The sequence below is a fragment of the Centrocercus urophasianus genome, unplaced genomic scaffold (genome assembly GCF_019232065.1).
Source record: "Centrocercus urophasianus isolate 14NV4802_14NV808 unplaced genomic scaffold, USGS_Curo_1.0 seq_10, whole genome shotgun sequence".
Lineage (NCBI taxonomy): Eukaryota > Metazoa > Chordata > Aves > Galliformes > Phasianidae > Centrocercus > Centrocercus urophasianus.
The window spans coordinates 14,830,458-14,846,329 of NW_024884142.1; the positions used below are offsets into that span (position 1 = coordinate 14,830,458).

General features: G+C 33.2%; 1 protein-coding gene across 1 annotated transcript in view; it reads right to left on the reverse strand.

Annotated features, from left to right (window-relative positions):
• Window positions 1–15,872, reverse strand: part of CSMD1 (CUB and Sushi multiple domains 1) — a 988,742-nt gene that overhangs the window by 154,503 nt on the left and 818,367 nt on the right. The window contains exons 24-26 of the mRNA XM_042815127.1: window positions 15,016–15,207; window positions 11,053–11,179; window positions 8,109–8,311 (exon numbers count right to left, since the gene is read on the reverse strand). Of these exons, the coding sequence (XP_042671061.1) occupies window positions 8,109–8,311; window positions 11,053–11,179; window positions 15,016–15,207 (522 nt within the window). The remainder of the gene's footprint in view (window positions 1–8,108; window positions 8,312–11,052; window positions 11,180–15,015; window positions 15,208–15,872) is intronic.

Consider the following 15,872-nt stretch of genomic DNA (forward strand, 5'->3'; position numbering starts at 1 on the left):
TAATTAATTATATTTTCATTCACTTCAATTTTTTTTTAAAGGTCTGAAACAGTTTTAAAATCAAGGAACACCATAAATGATGTATGTTAGTGATCTTTCTGCTCTGTTTATCCAATTTTTTTTTTTCCATTTTTTTCTCTGTTTCAATCCTTAGGAACATTGGTGAACAGAATTTACAGGAAGTCAATTTTCTCTATTACTGGCTGCATCTACTCCTTCCTTTCACACCAAAAGACAATATCACTACAGGAAACAGCAACAGCAACTAAACATTCGCAAAACTGAAAGAGACAGATACTAAGTTGTACAGATGAAAAATTCTTATTTTTTCAAACCTGAGACCATTAATGTGGGTTTGGTGTTTTTAGCCTTTTGAAATCAAAACTGTCAGTTAATGTTATCAGAATAAGAAAACTAAAATTTCACTGGAAATTAATTGCAGTAAAACTCTAATTTGTATTGACCTGAGGTGATCTTCTGAAATAATTAAATTACTTATCTAGTTTTTTTCACTGTGCTCAAGTGTAATTGTATTCTATATTTGCAGGAAGGAGAAAGACTTAAAAAAATAACTAGCAGAGTGAGAAACAAGAAAAGATTAAAAGGAGGACCTTATTAACATGGTTCTATGTGCACAGTAGCAAATATGTGACCATTTGGAAAAATCACTGAAATTATGAAACATCCCTACATCAGAATTCATGGTATATGCTAACCAAAATACTATAAATACAGAAATTTTATTTATCACTTTATTATTAATCATTTTTTTCTCTTTTATTTGCACTCCAAAATAATATAGTTTACATACCTTGAGAGGGTTTCATTTGTAAATGAAGTAAAAGACAATGGAAGCGGGTTTTTTTTTTGTTTTTTTTTTTTTTGTTTTTTGTTTTTGTTTTTTTTTACATTGGGAGAATTTTCCACCAGAATTTATAAGCATCAGTCCAAGAACTAAAGTAGTGGCCATTACTACTAAGGAGTATCATCTAAGCACTCCACAGGAATCACCCTGACAATCTAAGTGACATCCCACACTAGAGCATTTTATTAAGTGTATACACGAGCACAGGGGAAGGAAAGTACTGTCATGAACTCAGATAAATTATTTAATATTTGACAGATAACAATAGCTCAAAAAGTGGATCACTAGTGCATCTCTGTTAAAAAAGCAAATTTTTTCAGGTGTATTAGCGTAAGTGAATCTCATTAGCAAGTACTTTTTTTAAAACAAATCTTTTAATATCTTCTTTTCTTTTTTCCTAAAAATCTTGAGCAATCAACAATTATTGCCAATCTCAGTCAAGTATGCATCGATTACTAAGGACTGATACCTTTTAAAATTTATTTCACCGTTAATCACAGAAAACAGAAGCACCAAAACAATCTTAACATTTTTGTTCCTTCTGTATTTCTTTCTGTATTTGAAAATAGCAGCTTTTTTCTTATGCCAGGTACACTTGATCCTAATTAAATCAAACGTCAGACATTTAAGCAGTGATGTGTCATCCAGTAAAGTGAACATTTAGACAGGCTGTCAACTTTTCAACACATCTCATTTTCAAGTAGTTTTACATCACAAGATTTCCAGGAGACTCTGTAACTGCACAAAAATTACAAGTCTACCATTACTTCATTTTATTCAAAGATAGTATTGAGAAACTATTTAAAGGTCATAGGTATTATACGTGTTAATAAGTTATCCACAAGTTAAGAATCACTAATTCTTCTATCATTTATCTCACTTCATAAGAGGTTCTTCTCAACCCATGTACTGATATAAAGGCATATAATTAAAAGCTATCATACATATGTATGGGAATGGGTATTTTCACACTGTGATGTAACATTGCCATATAAATTTTTTTAAAAACTGAGGAATTCGTTGACTTGAAGCTGAATGCAAGAATCATAGAACTATATATTTTGGAAAACAACATTAAGATCATTAAGAACATTAAGTCCAACCATCAGTTTAACCTACTGTATCCTATCATTAAAACAAGCCCTTTAGAATCACATTCATGTATCTGTTAAACACTATGGGGACTTCACTACTGCCATGAAAAGCCCAGCTTGATCATCATCTCCATGAAGAAATTAACATACAATCTGAACCTCCTCTGGTGCAACCTGAAACCTCTTATCATCACCTCCCATCTGAGAAAAGAGACCAACACCCACCTCACTCTAACATCCCTTCAAGTACGTACAGAGAAATGAGATCTCCTCTCAGCCTCTTCCTTTCCAGACTAAACAAACTGTTTCCTCAGACACTGCTCATGGTCCCTTCACCAGCTTCTCTGCACATTCTCAAATAACTCAGTATACATCTTGTAGTAAGCAGCCCAAAACTGAACACATCTCTAAGTACTGCCTACAAAGAGACAGTCGCTCTCCTGGTTCTGATTGCTCACATTATTTCTGATGTAACTAGGTTCCCATTAGCCTTCTTAATCACTTGGGCACGCTGCTGGCTGTTAATCAGCACACCTTTTCTGTGAGATAACTTTTCCAGTCACCTTTCCCAAGTCTTGTTATTGTTGTGACCCAAATGCAGGACCTGGCACTTACCCCTGTTGAGTGTCATATGAGTGGATGATTTCACTCATTCTAAAATACCATAACCAGGAGAAGTTATTTTAATTCTGTTAACTGGCAAAGAACTCTTTTGCTGCTTACCAGTTCTTGCCTTTGGGTTCCACACAGTAACCTACAAAATACTCAGTGTTAATAGAGTCCTGCTCTGTACAGATTTCCCTTCTCCTTCTTCCTGTCTCATCTGCTCAGAGTAAGACACACGTGTATACAAATGATGGAATTAGTGTAAGAAGAATGGGAAGCTGGAAAAAAACAAAGGTAGCTAGGGAATCTTCAGACCTTCATGTGTTGGTAAGCACTGTGTTAAACTTAATAATCTTACAGAATCTCATTTTGGATTTTATTTTGGATTTAGCCCCCAAACTGCCTTTTCAAAGTTGATTTAGAACATCACTGAAAATCAATAGCATACTGTTTTTGAGAACATGATTCACTGTATATCTTTGCGTCTATAGCCTCGTGATCAATATGTTAAAGTTGTGCCCAATTTATCTTTCACCTGAAGAACACTTCATCTGTTATCAGTTTGTTTTGCCTGTCATGTATTGTACAAAAAAAATAAAAATACATAAATAAAAAATCACCTTCCTCCATATTGTTTGCACTCTGCCTGTGGTAAACAATCATGTCAGTATTTGTTCCAGTATTTTGCTAAAGACACCATTTTTTTTACTTCATATGGTTATAATATCTATGAAGACTTTCCAAGTGCTGGGGTTGTAAATTACAGGCAATGCACAGTCTTTGCATATTTTGACAGAAGAACATGCACAACAGATTTGAAAAGGATTTTGGCATATCAAAGGCAAGACATCGTACATAGGTGTGATGGAGCAGCTCTTGCCTGACATGGCATCATTCCTTTGTAATCTCTATGTCTGATTATGTTTCTGCAAAGAGCCATCACAACATAATTTGTCTTTTATTTACAGAATGTTGGAGCATAACAATGTACCATCCCTCTGTTATCCGTACATACAGACATGGGACAATCAGGTCTCCCTTGACCATAGCCAGAGCCCTGTAACATGGCTAATTGACAAAGGTATGATTATGTGCTATGAGGGAAAGAAGGAGTAGTACAAAACTGAATCATAGCCCCCAAAAACAACAGAAAAAGATTTGAATCATAGAAAATTACTGGTAAAAATGAATAATCTCATGATCCTATCAAAGGCAATCCTAAATGAGATGAGCAGCAGCTCAATACTGGAGAAAAAGATCATCAAACACCCAGCTGTGTTTAGAAGTCTCTCCCACTCCTGTATCTAACTAAGCTATTGTATTTGATTATAGTAAATTCTGTTGAACAATTGTGTTAAATTGTCTGATGATTGAGTGCTACTAAGAATCATACAAACTATTCTCATGACTTACCATAAAAGTATTAATAAAAACTAAATTGCTGTTAAATCAGACTTGTGTAAAAATCTGTTCCTGACAATAAGATTTGCAGTAATTTCAGACTAACCAGCACTTCCATAGGTGAAAGAGTAGTGGTTGGTCTCAAACAAGAATATTACATATACACATAAATATACACATTAACAACTAAGCAAACTGGTATGAAACATAACTATCTTGCATTGTCCAGTAGCATAATAAAAAAAGAAACCCAAATACTAATTCCATCTCTTTTAGTAAGTCTGAAATATGAAAGTCTGCAAGTTTGTAGTAGTAACTCAAGTAACCAAACCTTCATTTCTTGTTAGTTGTACAGGAACCAAACAAAAACTGCTACTTTTCATGAGACTTGGGATGCCTTACCCAGGCTATGGACTAGATTATGGATACAGATTATTTTCCATACCAATTAAACTGACTTACTGTAAGCATATAATGAACATTTATAGCATCAAAGAAAGCAAAACAGGAAATTAAACAATGAAGAATGATTAGGCTACAGACTTAAATAAAAGCGAATTTTGAATAATCTATTTTAACTCAAGATATCTTAATGCATTTTTTTGTTCTTTGAACTCAAAATTCCATAGGCACATAATAAGGCACATAAGTGATTCTGCATATGTAAATTTCTTTTAAAATGGAAAACTGAACTTATATTAAAGTCGAACTATTAGGCAACTAATTAAGATTTATCTCGGCAGTCAATGAACAAATTACAAGACAAAAATACTCTAACAGTTCAAGACGTGTAGCATAGTTACCATAAGAATTTCTGAAAGCAGATATATGGAATTACAAAACTGGACAGAAGCAGATATTACTGCTTAAATAAATTTGAAAGATTAAGCACAGTGTCTTTAGTAAGTATAAAAAACAGAACCATTGATGCTTAAATTCTTTTCAGAAGAAGAAAAAGATCAACAGATAAGTCAACATCACAAACAACAATTTCCAAATAATAGTTCTAATTAACTCATTGGTATAAGTTGCTTACTTTATTACCATAATTGATTATTTGTGTTGTTAATCTAATGATTAAGTCAGAAACAATTTCTTCATTTTTTATCTCTACTTTTACTTCAAAGAAAATTCTATAAATGTTGAGAAAGCAAACAAACAGCAGAAAAAACAAATTTGGGCTAAACCAACCATACAGATGCCATCATTTAATATCTATCATTTAACAAAATCAATGGTTGAAGCTTTTTCAATAACTCAAAAACATTACAAAGAAATTTAGAAAAAAGTTAATAAAATATCAGACCATTTTTCCTGTTCTTCTATATTAGCAGAAAGAAGTAATATTTCTGTTCACATAGTTATACTGATCTTTAAGTGTATGCTTACAGAAGACCGTAAGAAAAATTAGCAATGCCAAAGAAACAGAGGTAGGCATAGAAAACAGTTGGGTCTGAATTTAAGACATCCACAAAATGTTTTTCCATCATAAGAAGTGTGAGAATAACCTTTTACTATATTTCAGGTTTCAGGAGCAATATCTACAAAAATCTGCTGAAGAACTATAAATGCATCATTTTATTAGGGCCATGAGGATGATCAATGGGCTAGAGCATCTCTCAGAGGCAAGCTGAAAGAGCTGGGCTTGTTCAGCTTGGAGAAGAGAAGGCTTCAGCAGGACCTCATTTCAGTACTTAAAGAGAGCTTATCAACAGGAGGGAAATCAACAGTTTACATGGGTAGATAGTAATAGAAAAGGGGAAACGGCTGTAAACTAAAAGAGGGGGTATTTAGATTAGATGCCAGAGGGAAATTTTTTACTTATACTATGGTGAGAATTAATCCAGGATAGAAAACTTCATTTTAATCATTGACTTAGGTGGGAAGTTTTTGCTACTAGTACCTATGTGTCTTCAAAAAAAGGAAGCCAATTATCAAATATGTCTATACCCTTCTTGTGTTCAATTTCTCCATCATGACAAGAAAGCCAGTTGACATCCCTGGCTTGTAATACATAGTTTTAATATATTTAACCCCTAGAGTAAAGGTCAGTTTTGTACAGTGAATACCATTTTTTTTTTCCTTTTATGCATGATTAAATGGTAATTAAGTTTTAATGAAAAGCATTAGACTGATTACAATTAACATAATCACTCTTGTCAGTTCGTGTCCTCATGCTTTGCATGCTGAGCTGAGTGGGCAAGACAAAGGCACTTTTAATAGCATTCAAATGTTTTGTAATCTTCAGCTATTTATATTTCTCCATTAAAAACATACGTAATTAGATATACAATCAAGAGTAAGTAATTCATAGGTAATTATTTTCTCATCTATTTCATACTATACTTTCATTGAAAAGTTTTTTAGGCAGATGCTATAATAGCATTCTTGAACATACAGAATGAAAGTAACTAGAAGATTTGCAGTACTGTGAAACAAATTCTCAACCAAAGACTAGAAATTCAATGCTTTGTTTTTGAGCTGCTCATTTGACTTGATACTCTCATATGCATATCTCTCATATGATGCTGTAAGTTGGATGGCTACTGACATAGATACTTATCCTAATTCCACAATCCAGTACAGAATTTGCATGCATAAAAAATTCCAGATTCTTGAAGGTTCTTCAAGGCTGTGGAATTATTCATTTAAAGATAACTTTTTGGTTGGTAATTTAAGTTTAAATACAACATGCTCATTAATAAAAGCATCACCCAAAAACCCATCATGCAGTAACAAAGAGACTCGAAACTCAAGCAGTTACTGTCATAGAACTTGTAATTACACATCTACATTATCTGAAATCACCAGAAAAAAAAAAATTAAGTAACTGAAGATTATTCTGTGCATAATGTTAGGAACTACTAAAGTGAATTTTCGTCATTCTTTGCAGTTTTGTGATAAACAGAGATACAGTTGAACACATGATGAATACTAAAGCACACAAAGATCCTCACATATGCATAGATTAATCAGCTCGAATCCTTTACATATCAAGACTGCAGTGGCCCACTTATGGCCTCAAGGAGATTAAATAAATTAAGCTCCCATTTTTAGATGAAATACTTTAACGTTTACATTATATATTCCTTAAACCCTACTTTTCATTCCTTACAATCAAAAAGTAAGTAGAACATTCTACTTGCCAAGCAGGGTGAACGGAACTTTAATACCATTTTCCCTTTACTTGAGATGAGACATTCAATTCTCCATCACTAATCCCAGTTAATTCCAGTAAGACATATGCTTCAATTGCTAGCAAAACCATGAGGACATCCATCAAGTATACTGAGACAAAATCAGTTCTTCACCCTTAAGTCCTTAAATCGTCTCATATTTACTAGAAGTATCACTGAAGGTCAAAGAATTTGATTTGGCAACATGTCAGCACAAAGTTTAAATATTTTCCTTCTTTCAAAATATACAAATAAAATTACACCTTTCCCTTTTTGCATAACATAACATAAAATGTTTGCTAAGATGAGTAAAATGAGTAAGAAAAAAAAAATCACATTTCATTTCCTCAAATAAAAAAACAAAACAACATGGAATAGTTTAAAGAAGTTAATTTTTACATATTGCAGCAGCATATTGTATTGCAAACAAATCTGAAGTTTTAGTGATATTTCTCTTCTAATTCACCCTGCATACTATTAACTAGGTATGTTAGAGCTTTTTTAGGTGTCTACGGTTTGGGACACAACATTCAGAAAGTAAATAGGTATCATTTAAATTCATTTAAATTCCAGTAAGCTCCTGAAGTATATTTTCTTATTCAGAAATAATGACTGAAAGCTTACTTGTGTCCTTTACTTCCAAGTGACAGCAATTACAGGGATTTTAAATAAAGTGTCTTACCCTAATTAGAGTAATTAGAGTATCTAATTAGACAATATTGGGTATGGAATTTCAATATATACGAACAAATAAGAAAACTTACAGATACTTAACAAATATAATTTACCCTAGTTGTACTTTCTGCATAAGCATGTAGAATTAAAATTATATAATCTTTTTGCAAAGAGTGAGGAAGCTGTAAAATGAGAAAGCAAAAAAAAAAAAAAAAAGTCAAGTGTATAAGGATAATACATACAAATGTAGTAAATAATTATTGATATTGAGATGCAAAAGTATTTACATACTTGAAAACTGGATGGAGAAGCCTGATTTGCTGATGAAGAAGTCACTGTCAAACTGTAATGTCAATGAGTTGAAAGTGCTGTGAATATCCTCTGGAAGAGCTGAGCCGCTCCATTCTTTAAGTAATATACTGCTCTCAATGGGCCCATCCCATACCTTCAAGATGTCATGAGCAACTTCAGTGTCAAAAACAATAAAATGCAGACTGCAAAGAAAAAGTAAAAACCCTGTACATTACTCATTAAATGCAAGTACATAAAACTCAAAGCAATCATTCCCAAATTATTCGTGGTTTAGAGATGCTGTTTCAAAACTGAAGAAGGCCTGGTTATCCTAGAATATTTTGTCCATTTTTTCCTGTTGAGTGAGCTGATTGAGAAAGATTTTCAAGAATGCTATGGTATTTGTGTGAATTTCTGTATTGACTTAAAATTCTGTGTATTCTTACATTAAAGAAATTAAATAGCTAAACATCAAAAACAGTTTCTGTGTGTTTTAAAAGGTTGCATGTTGATACTCCTTCATTGCATTTGTCATTAATTGGAAATTATTAATTTCTCGTTTAAATGTAAATGAAAATTGCCTGTGATAGGCTGAACTATTATATGGCTTAATGAAATGGGATTATTAAAAATCAAAAAGGAAATACAGAAATATACTTTCCAGTAGATAACTTCTCATTTACTTCTAATGTTGTGGTGACTTAAGTTTAAAAGCAAATTATTTTCATTTAAAAGATCAGTTCAAACTATTGTCCATATAAAATGAATAATGAAACACCTTACTATCTGTGAACTTTCTGCACAAAATAAAACACAGCTAATATTGTGAAGTAATATATCTCAGCTGTTTATCATTACTTATGTTAGTCTCAAAAATTGTTCTTAATTACAACAATTAGTATTATATTGGTTATGTGTTAAATTTTTATACAGTTTTGCATTCACAGCAACTTCCTGTTAGTAGTGGAAAAACTAACTTATTAAGCAGAACTTGACATTTCATAGCTGTTAGCGTTACTACAGCAAAACCGAGCTGAATCTTTAGATATTCTCATTCCTTCAATTCTGAACAATTTAGCTATATATATATAACATTTTTTGTAAATGTATTGAACTCACAAAGAAAAACTGCTTTGAAAACTTACAATAGAATAGTAGAACCATAGAATCATTTGAGTTCGAATGGATCTTTAAAGGTCACGTAGTCCGAATCCTCTGCAATGAACAGGGACACTACAGCTAGATCAGGCTTCTCAGAACCCTGTCCAGCCTGACCTTGGATGTCTCCCAGGATGGGGCATCCACCACCTCTCTATGCAACTTGTTCCAATCCATGTTCCACTACCCTTATTCTAAAAATCTTTTTTTTTTTTTAATATCCAATATTTATCTCTGTTTTGTTAGTTTGAAACCATTTTCCCTTGTCCTGTTATAACAGACCCTGCTAAAGAGTTTGTTTTCTTCTTTCTTATAGCTGTCCTTTAAATACTGAAAGGTCACAAGAGCCTTCTCCGAACTGAACAGATCCAACTCTCTCAGCCTGTCCACATAGAGAAGGTGTTCCAGACCTTGGGTTATTTTTGTGGCCCTCATCTGGACATGTTCCAGCTGGTCCACGTCTCTCCCATACTGAGGACTCCACATCTGGATGTAGTACTCCAGGAGAGAACTCATCAGCAGAGTAGAGGGCTAGGATCACCTCCCTTGACCTGCTGACCACACTTCTTTTGATGCAGCCCAAGATACAGCTGACTTTCTGGACTGTAAGGGCACATCGATGACTTGTGTCCAGCTTCCCAGCCACAAGAACCCCCAGCTCCTTTTTGGTAAGGCAGTGCTCAATTCTTTCATCCCCTAATTCATACTGACAGTGGGCACTGCTGTGATCCAGGAGGAAGACCTTGTATTACCTCCTCCCTCCTGCCTAAGTTCTTAAATCTTTCCATTATCTTTCCATAAACTATTATGGAAATGAAACTGTTTTAACTGTTTTCTTGGTATGTTCATGCAGTTTTTAGTATTTACCTTTACTTTGTATGCTAGTCACCACTTGTGTTTCCCTCATTTTAAAGTAGTTTTTTTAATTTCTTCCCTTTTTTGTTACGCTGCCAGGTCTATATGGATAGGTCCTTATCTATTAACCATTCTCTCAGTCTTGTTTCTTTTTTAAGTCTCATTATTTCTGTTAAACTTGCTCATCTCAAGGTCTTCTGAGATACTTCTGGTCTTACTATTCAACAGATTATGGAAAAAAAATATGATATATACTTCAAAATGTTGTATATCTTAATAATGATATTATGGAATAGGGCAGGAATAAGAAATGAAAACCCTACAGAGTTGTTTAAAAAGCTCTACAGGGCTCATATTCTCTGTTACTCTTGTTAATTGTAAAAATCTCATCAAATTTCATGTGAACTCCTAATAAATAATCAACAAGGACCAAGATGCCTGATGTCCAAGCATTCCTGGCAGAGACTCAGGCACTTTAGGATTGCTTGAGGTAATTTATTCAAGAAAGAAAGCTCTGAATAATTATATTCTATTCACAACAAATTATTGCATTGAATATGACAGTAAGATATATTAAAAAAGTGACATTACAATAACTTAAGGGAAGAATTTTGAAAACACAGATGACACTTCAGCTTGTTTACTGTTATTAAAAGGCATAACAGCTCAGCCATACCAATGATTTATACTCCATACTATTCAAATGAATTCACAGTTAAGAGTTAAATACCTGGGTATCCCCAGTACAGTTTAGGCACTGATGTTCCCTGGAGAAATGGGTTCTCTTAAATGACACAATAACAAGGACTAATTTGATTCATGCAAAAAGCAGTTAACAAACAAACAAACAAAATAATAAAGAAGATCAAGAAAACGACTATAATTTACAAAATACTGAAATAAATAATAAATACTGAAATTAAGCATATACCTTATTGTCTTTCCTGGATCTGCTTCGATTATCCAGGTGCAATGAAGATTATTGTCATATGGTGCTGGGTAACCTGGGGACAAAATGCGCCCCGATGTAGCAGCATGAATTCGACCACCACATTCAGCTACAAAATAAATAAGGATTGCATTATTATTATTATTTGAAGACCATAACATTTTGCATTTCCATCTTTTATTTTTTCTGTTCCACATTTCTGTGTCTTTTAAAAAGTAACAGGCAAAAACATCTCTGAAGTAGCATTATCCTGCATATAATAAACTAGGACATGTACACAAGTTAAATTCCTCCTTTGTTGCAAAACAATAAATCATACTTCTGTAATTAAGATGTTTTACAAGGAAAAGTACTTCAAAATGAAGATTACAAAATCACAATTTTAGTATCAGTAAGACAGCAGAAAGCATAAAGTTTGAAGGTCTCAGAAATGTCTCACCAAATATGTTTGTCTTTCCTAAATAACAGTGAAAGCTGAAATACAGATTTTACACAGTTTCACTTTGTAATGAAAATCATTTTCTCCCTGTTCTAACGTCAAATTGCTTTCAACTTAATGGTTTCAAGCTACTTCTTCGTAACTTTTGGTTTAATTATATCATAAAGCAGAGGTATTGCCTCGTATTTTACTTAGTTATTTGCAAATTCAAATGCCATATTCCCAACAAGTGAGAGAATAAATCAGAAAGCTATGATTTGAGAGTACGAAGAGTCTGTTTTTAAACATTTTTATTATCACAACTTTCTTAAATTTGTGGAGAGACCGATTGCAGTGCAAAATATCCAGAATGAAATGATGCTTACTTTGCTCATTTAGAGCATTGTACCATTGCGTGCCTACTATAAAGCTGTGCCCTAATGAAACAGGAACACCCTGTAACAGCAAGGTACTTTTGAAAGAAAAAGTATTAATGTCTTCTCAGTTAAGTAACGCCCCTGAAGTCCTATCTTACTTACCCTAAACAGAGATGCCTCACAAGTAATGGCATTAAAAAACACTGCAGGGGAGAACAACTCAAGCATAGCTGTCTATGACAATGTAAGATGCAGACAATGAAACAAACAGTACAGTGGGACCAAATAACTTATCAGCAACAACTCCTAACAAATAGTAAGTCCAATGCATGCCACTGAGTCACTGCTGACAACCAAATTGTTACAGGGCATTAAAATAAACTTAGAGGAAAAAAGGTGAGTGATTTACTTACCTATCCTGCTGTTTTGAAGAGAACCACAGCAGAAAGCTACTCTAAAACATTTTATTTTTTTTCAAATATAACTATTCTGTAAGGTTTCAAGTAATTTTAATTATGTAACCTCAGAATGTAATATTTGCCATGACAGCAATCTGCAAGTAACGGAATGATTGATACACTTCTTTACCAAATAACTTATTTGGAAGATAAACAAGTGAAATCAGAATTATTTAAACTCTATAGTTTGCCTGGAAAAAACAAAACAAAAAAAAAAAAAAAAAAAAAAGACAAAAAGCAAACAAACAAACAAACAAAAACACCACCACCACACACACACACACAAAAAAAAAAAACAAAACAAAAAAAAACCCCAACACTTAGAAGCAAATGAAAAGCAAATTTTCTACAGCAATTCTGAACAGTAATGAGCATACAGTAAAATCGCCACATCAAAGAATATGCTGCATTATATAAAGAACTAAAACTAACAGAACTGAACATGCACTCAAAAAAAAAAATATTTTTATTTTTTAAGAAAATGAAAATGAACGCTAAATCAATATAGCAGTGTATCATCAATGATGAAAAGTTGTAGTATATGTTGACTATCTATATGGGCTGGAATGACTGTAAAGACAATGATGAATGTAAATGCTGCTGAAGCCAACAGTAAACAGCAAATGTTGATCTAAGATACAGAAAAAAAAAAAAAAAAAACGATCTGCAGAAACATGGAAGTGTGCCTAAACAGAAGAGAGATCGTTCAAAGTTCATGACAACTTCACCAAAAAGATGAAAAATAAGCCAGTCAAATAAAGGAAGAAAGAGAGAGAAGAGCGTGGCACAAAAGTGAATAAAGAAATTACCACTTATATACACCTCACTAAACAAAGAAATGAACAAACAAATGAATAAGTAAATAGATTGAAATGACCTGCAGAAGCCTAGCTGAATTTCCAGGGATCTTCATGATGAATTTTTCTTCACACAGAACAGTAGGAAGAAAGATAATGATTTAATGAATTTAATAGACTGGCATAGAAAGGCATTCTAGAAAGATTCACTTTTAGAAGACTTTCAGAGAGAATGGTCAGTATTCAATAGCCATCAATGTTGGTATAAAACTAGATACTCAAGAGGTGAAAGATTTTTGAACAAATTATTCCAAAATCTTTGCAACAATATGCCAAAAAGAAATCTAGGAATACAAGGTACAAAGTAGAGGTATAGTGAAAAAAAATAACACAGTAGCAATGATAAGTTTAATATATAAGCATAAAAATATAATGTTATCAAGAAAAGTGGAAATGAAGGTAAAGATATGGGATTGCAGAGAACACAGCATAAAAACTCTTGGCATAAAAAGAACACACACATCGGTCAAAAATATTTTGGAAAACAGTTGTCAAAGATCTTCTACAAGAGGAAAGGTAAGAGCCTTCAAGAAGACTTCCTGTCTTCTTTTCCTAAGTCAGCTTGCAATACACAGAATTTGTTGTTGTTTTGTTTGGAAACATTGCAGGGTTGAGATTTCAACATCCCAAATATAGATAAGAAGACAAATCATCAATTTAAGGAAGGAGATTGGGTAGGCTTATGAATTTATTTGCTTAATAAATTTGAAATTGATTCAAGTTCTTAGTTATTGGTAAAAGTGAACACAAGAAAAGACTCCAGAAAATGAACTTAGAGTAATGATTTTATTTAAATTAAATGGGAAGATAGACAAAGGTAGGACAAATTAAGAACAGTCTCTTAAAAAGGGCAAACACTGATGGAAAGGATGACACTCAATTAAATTGAAAAGCTTGAGAACTTGAATGTATAAGAAGCCTGGAAAGTCTATTAATTCAAATCTGAAAGTTATTTTGAACTGTCACACATACACACATATATAAACATGTGTATATTAACAGTTCCAGAACCAAGTATGAAAAATAACATGACTACTAAGAGTAGAAATGTTCTTGATGTTTTTTGTTTTTTTTTTTGTCCCATCCCCCCACCCCCCCTACTCCCAGCAGTTACCCTCTGGGTAAGCCAAAATTCTGAAAGGAAATAAAGCTTGCTCTTTTTCAGACTGCAGGTCTGTGAGTGTATTCAGAAGGAAGCAGATCCTGGAATAGAAAATATGGCACACGATGCTGGAGAGGGACAATGAGCAAGGATCCTGCAAGTCAGCTGAGTTTGCTGGAAGTAGTCAGTAGCTTACCTGTACCAGCTGTCAGATTCAAAAGGTAAGCATTAGAAAGCATACAAAAAGAAAGACTTTCTCGAGGACTCATGGGAACACCATCTAGAAACCTGAACTCAGAAAGTCACTGGTAATTGTAGACTGGAAACCTGAAGTGGAGGAGAAAAACTACCTAACAAAAGAACTAATGGGCAATAGCAATATCAGAGTTCAGATTGTTCAGATGTTTTCTCACCCAGTACTTCCTTAACATTTGTGGTGGTTATAACAAAACAGTTTTAGAGACTTGGTTCAGCACTGCACAGCCTCATCATAAAAACTTTAAAAACTTTAAAACCTGGCCTACTGACAGAAGTGTTGCCCAAGTTTTCTGCCACAGCTATATAGCAATCTGTTAAAGAACCAGAAAAGTTATATTTGGTTATCCATGGTAAATCGTTACTTGAAATTTAAAGTATTTATGTCATTATCATACAAAGTGTAGAAAGATTTTTTTATTATTTTTTTTTTCCCTGAAACAAAAGGGAGGTCTTTCACTACAAGAAATCATATTACCTATGCAAGTAGGTAGAGGTTTGTCCCATACTCTCCTATCTCCACTTAAACAAGTCATAATGCCACTGCCGTGCATTGTATAGCCAGGATTACAGCTGTATAAAATGACAGTGTCTATGAAATGTCCTTCATCTCGGATCTTGTAGCCATAATTTGGTATGCCAGGATCTTCACACTTGACGAGGTCAAAACCTGCAAACAGAAGTGGGAAAGGAAAAGAAGAAAAGAAAAAAAAAGAACACATAAATATAAAATATCAAATAAAATACAATGCCAGTGAATTGCTTTCTAGTCTTGATTCAAATTATTCTCCCATGATTCAGGTAGATTACATAAATCCAGAGCAACCAAAGATAAATTACACGTAATTTGGAGAAAGTAGAAACTGAGACACCAATAATTATTCATGTTATTGATTATGACATTTTTCCACTGAAGAAAATTATTATTTGCACAATCCCAAAAGAGATCAGTAAGAAATTATTTTATATCACTTCTATTATTGCAATCTTTATTTTTTTTTTTTTTATTCAGAGAAAAGGAAGCAGTCTCAATTCTTTTCTTGATACAGAGTGAGAACTTTACTTCTTTATCTAACCTCTACAGCAATACCAGCAGACCATAGTGGAAATGTAGGAAGCAAATGCAATGATTGATTTATTCATTCTAGTGTCAAGATAGCACAGCTTTAGCTTCTTCTCTGCTGCAAATGAATAAGTAATATTCTACTTGTTTCTGACAAGCAGTTCCCATTTTGAGCTGCTAACATGAGAAAGGAAAAGTTTCCTCTGTCCTTATTAGCATGAACAGTTTTACTTTGGGCATCTACAAAAGATGATACATAACAAATATTTATA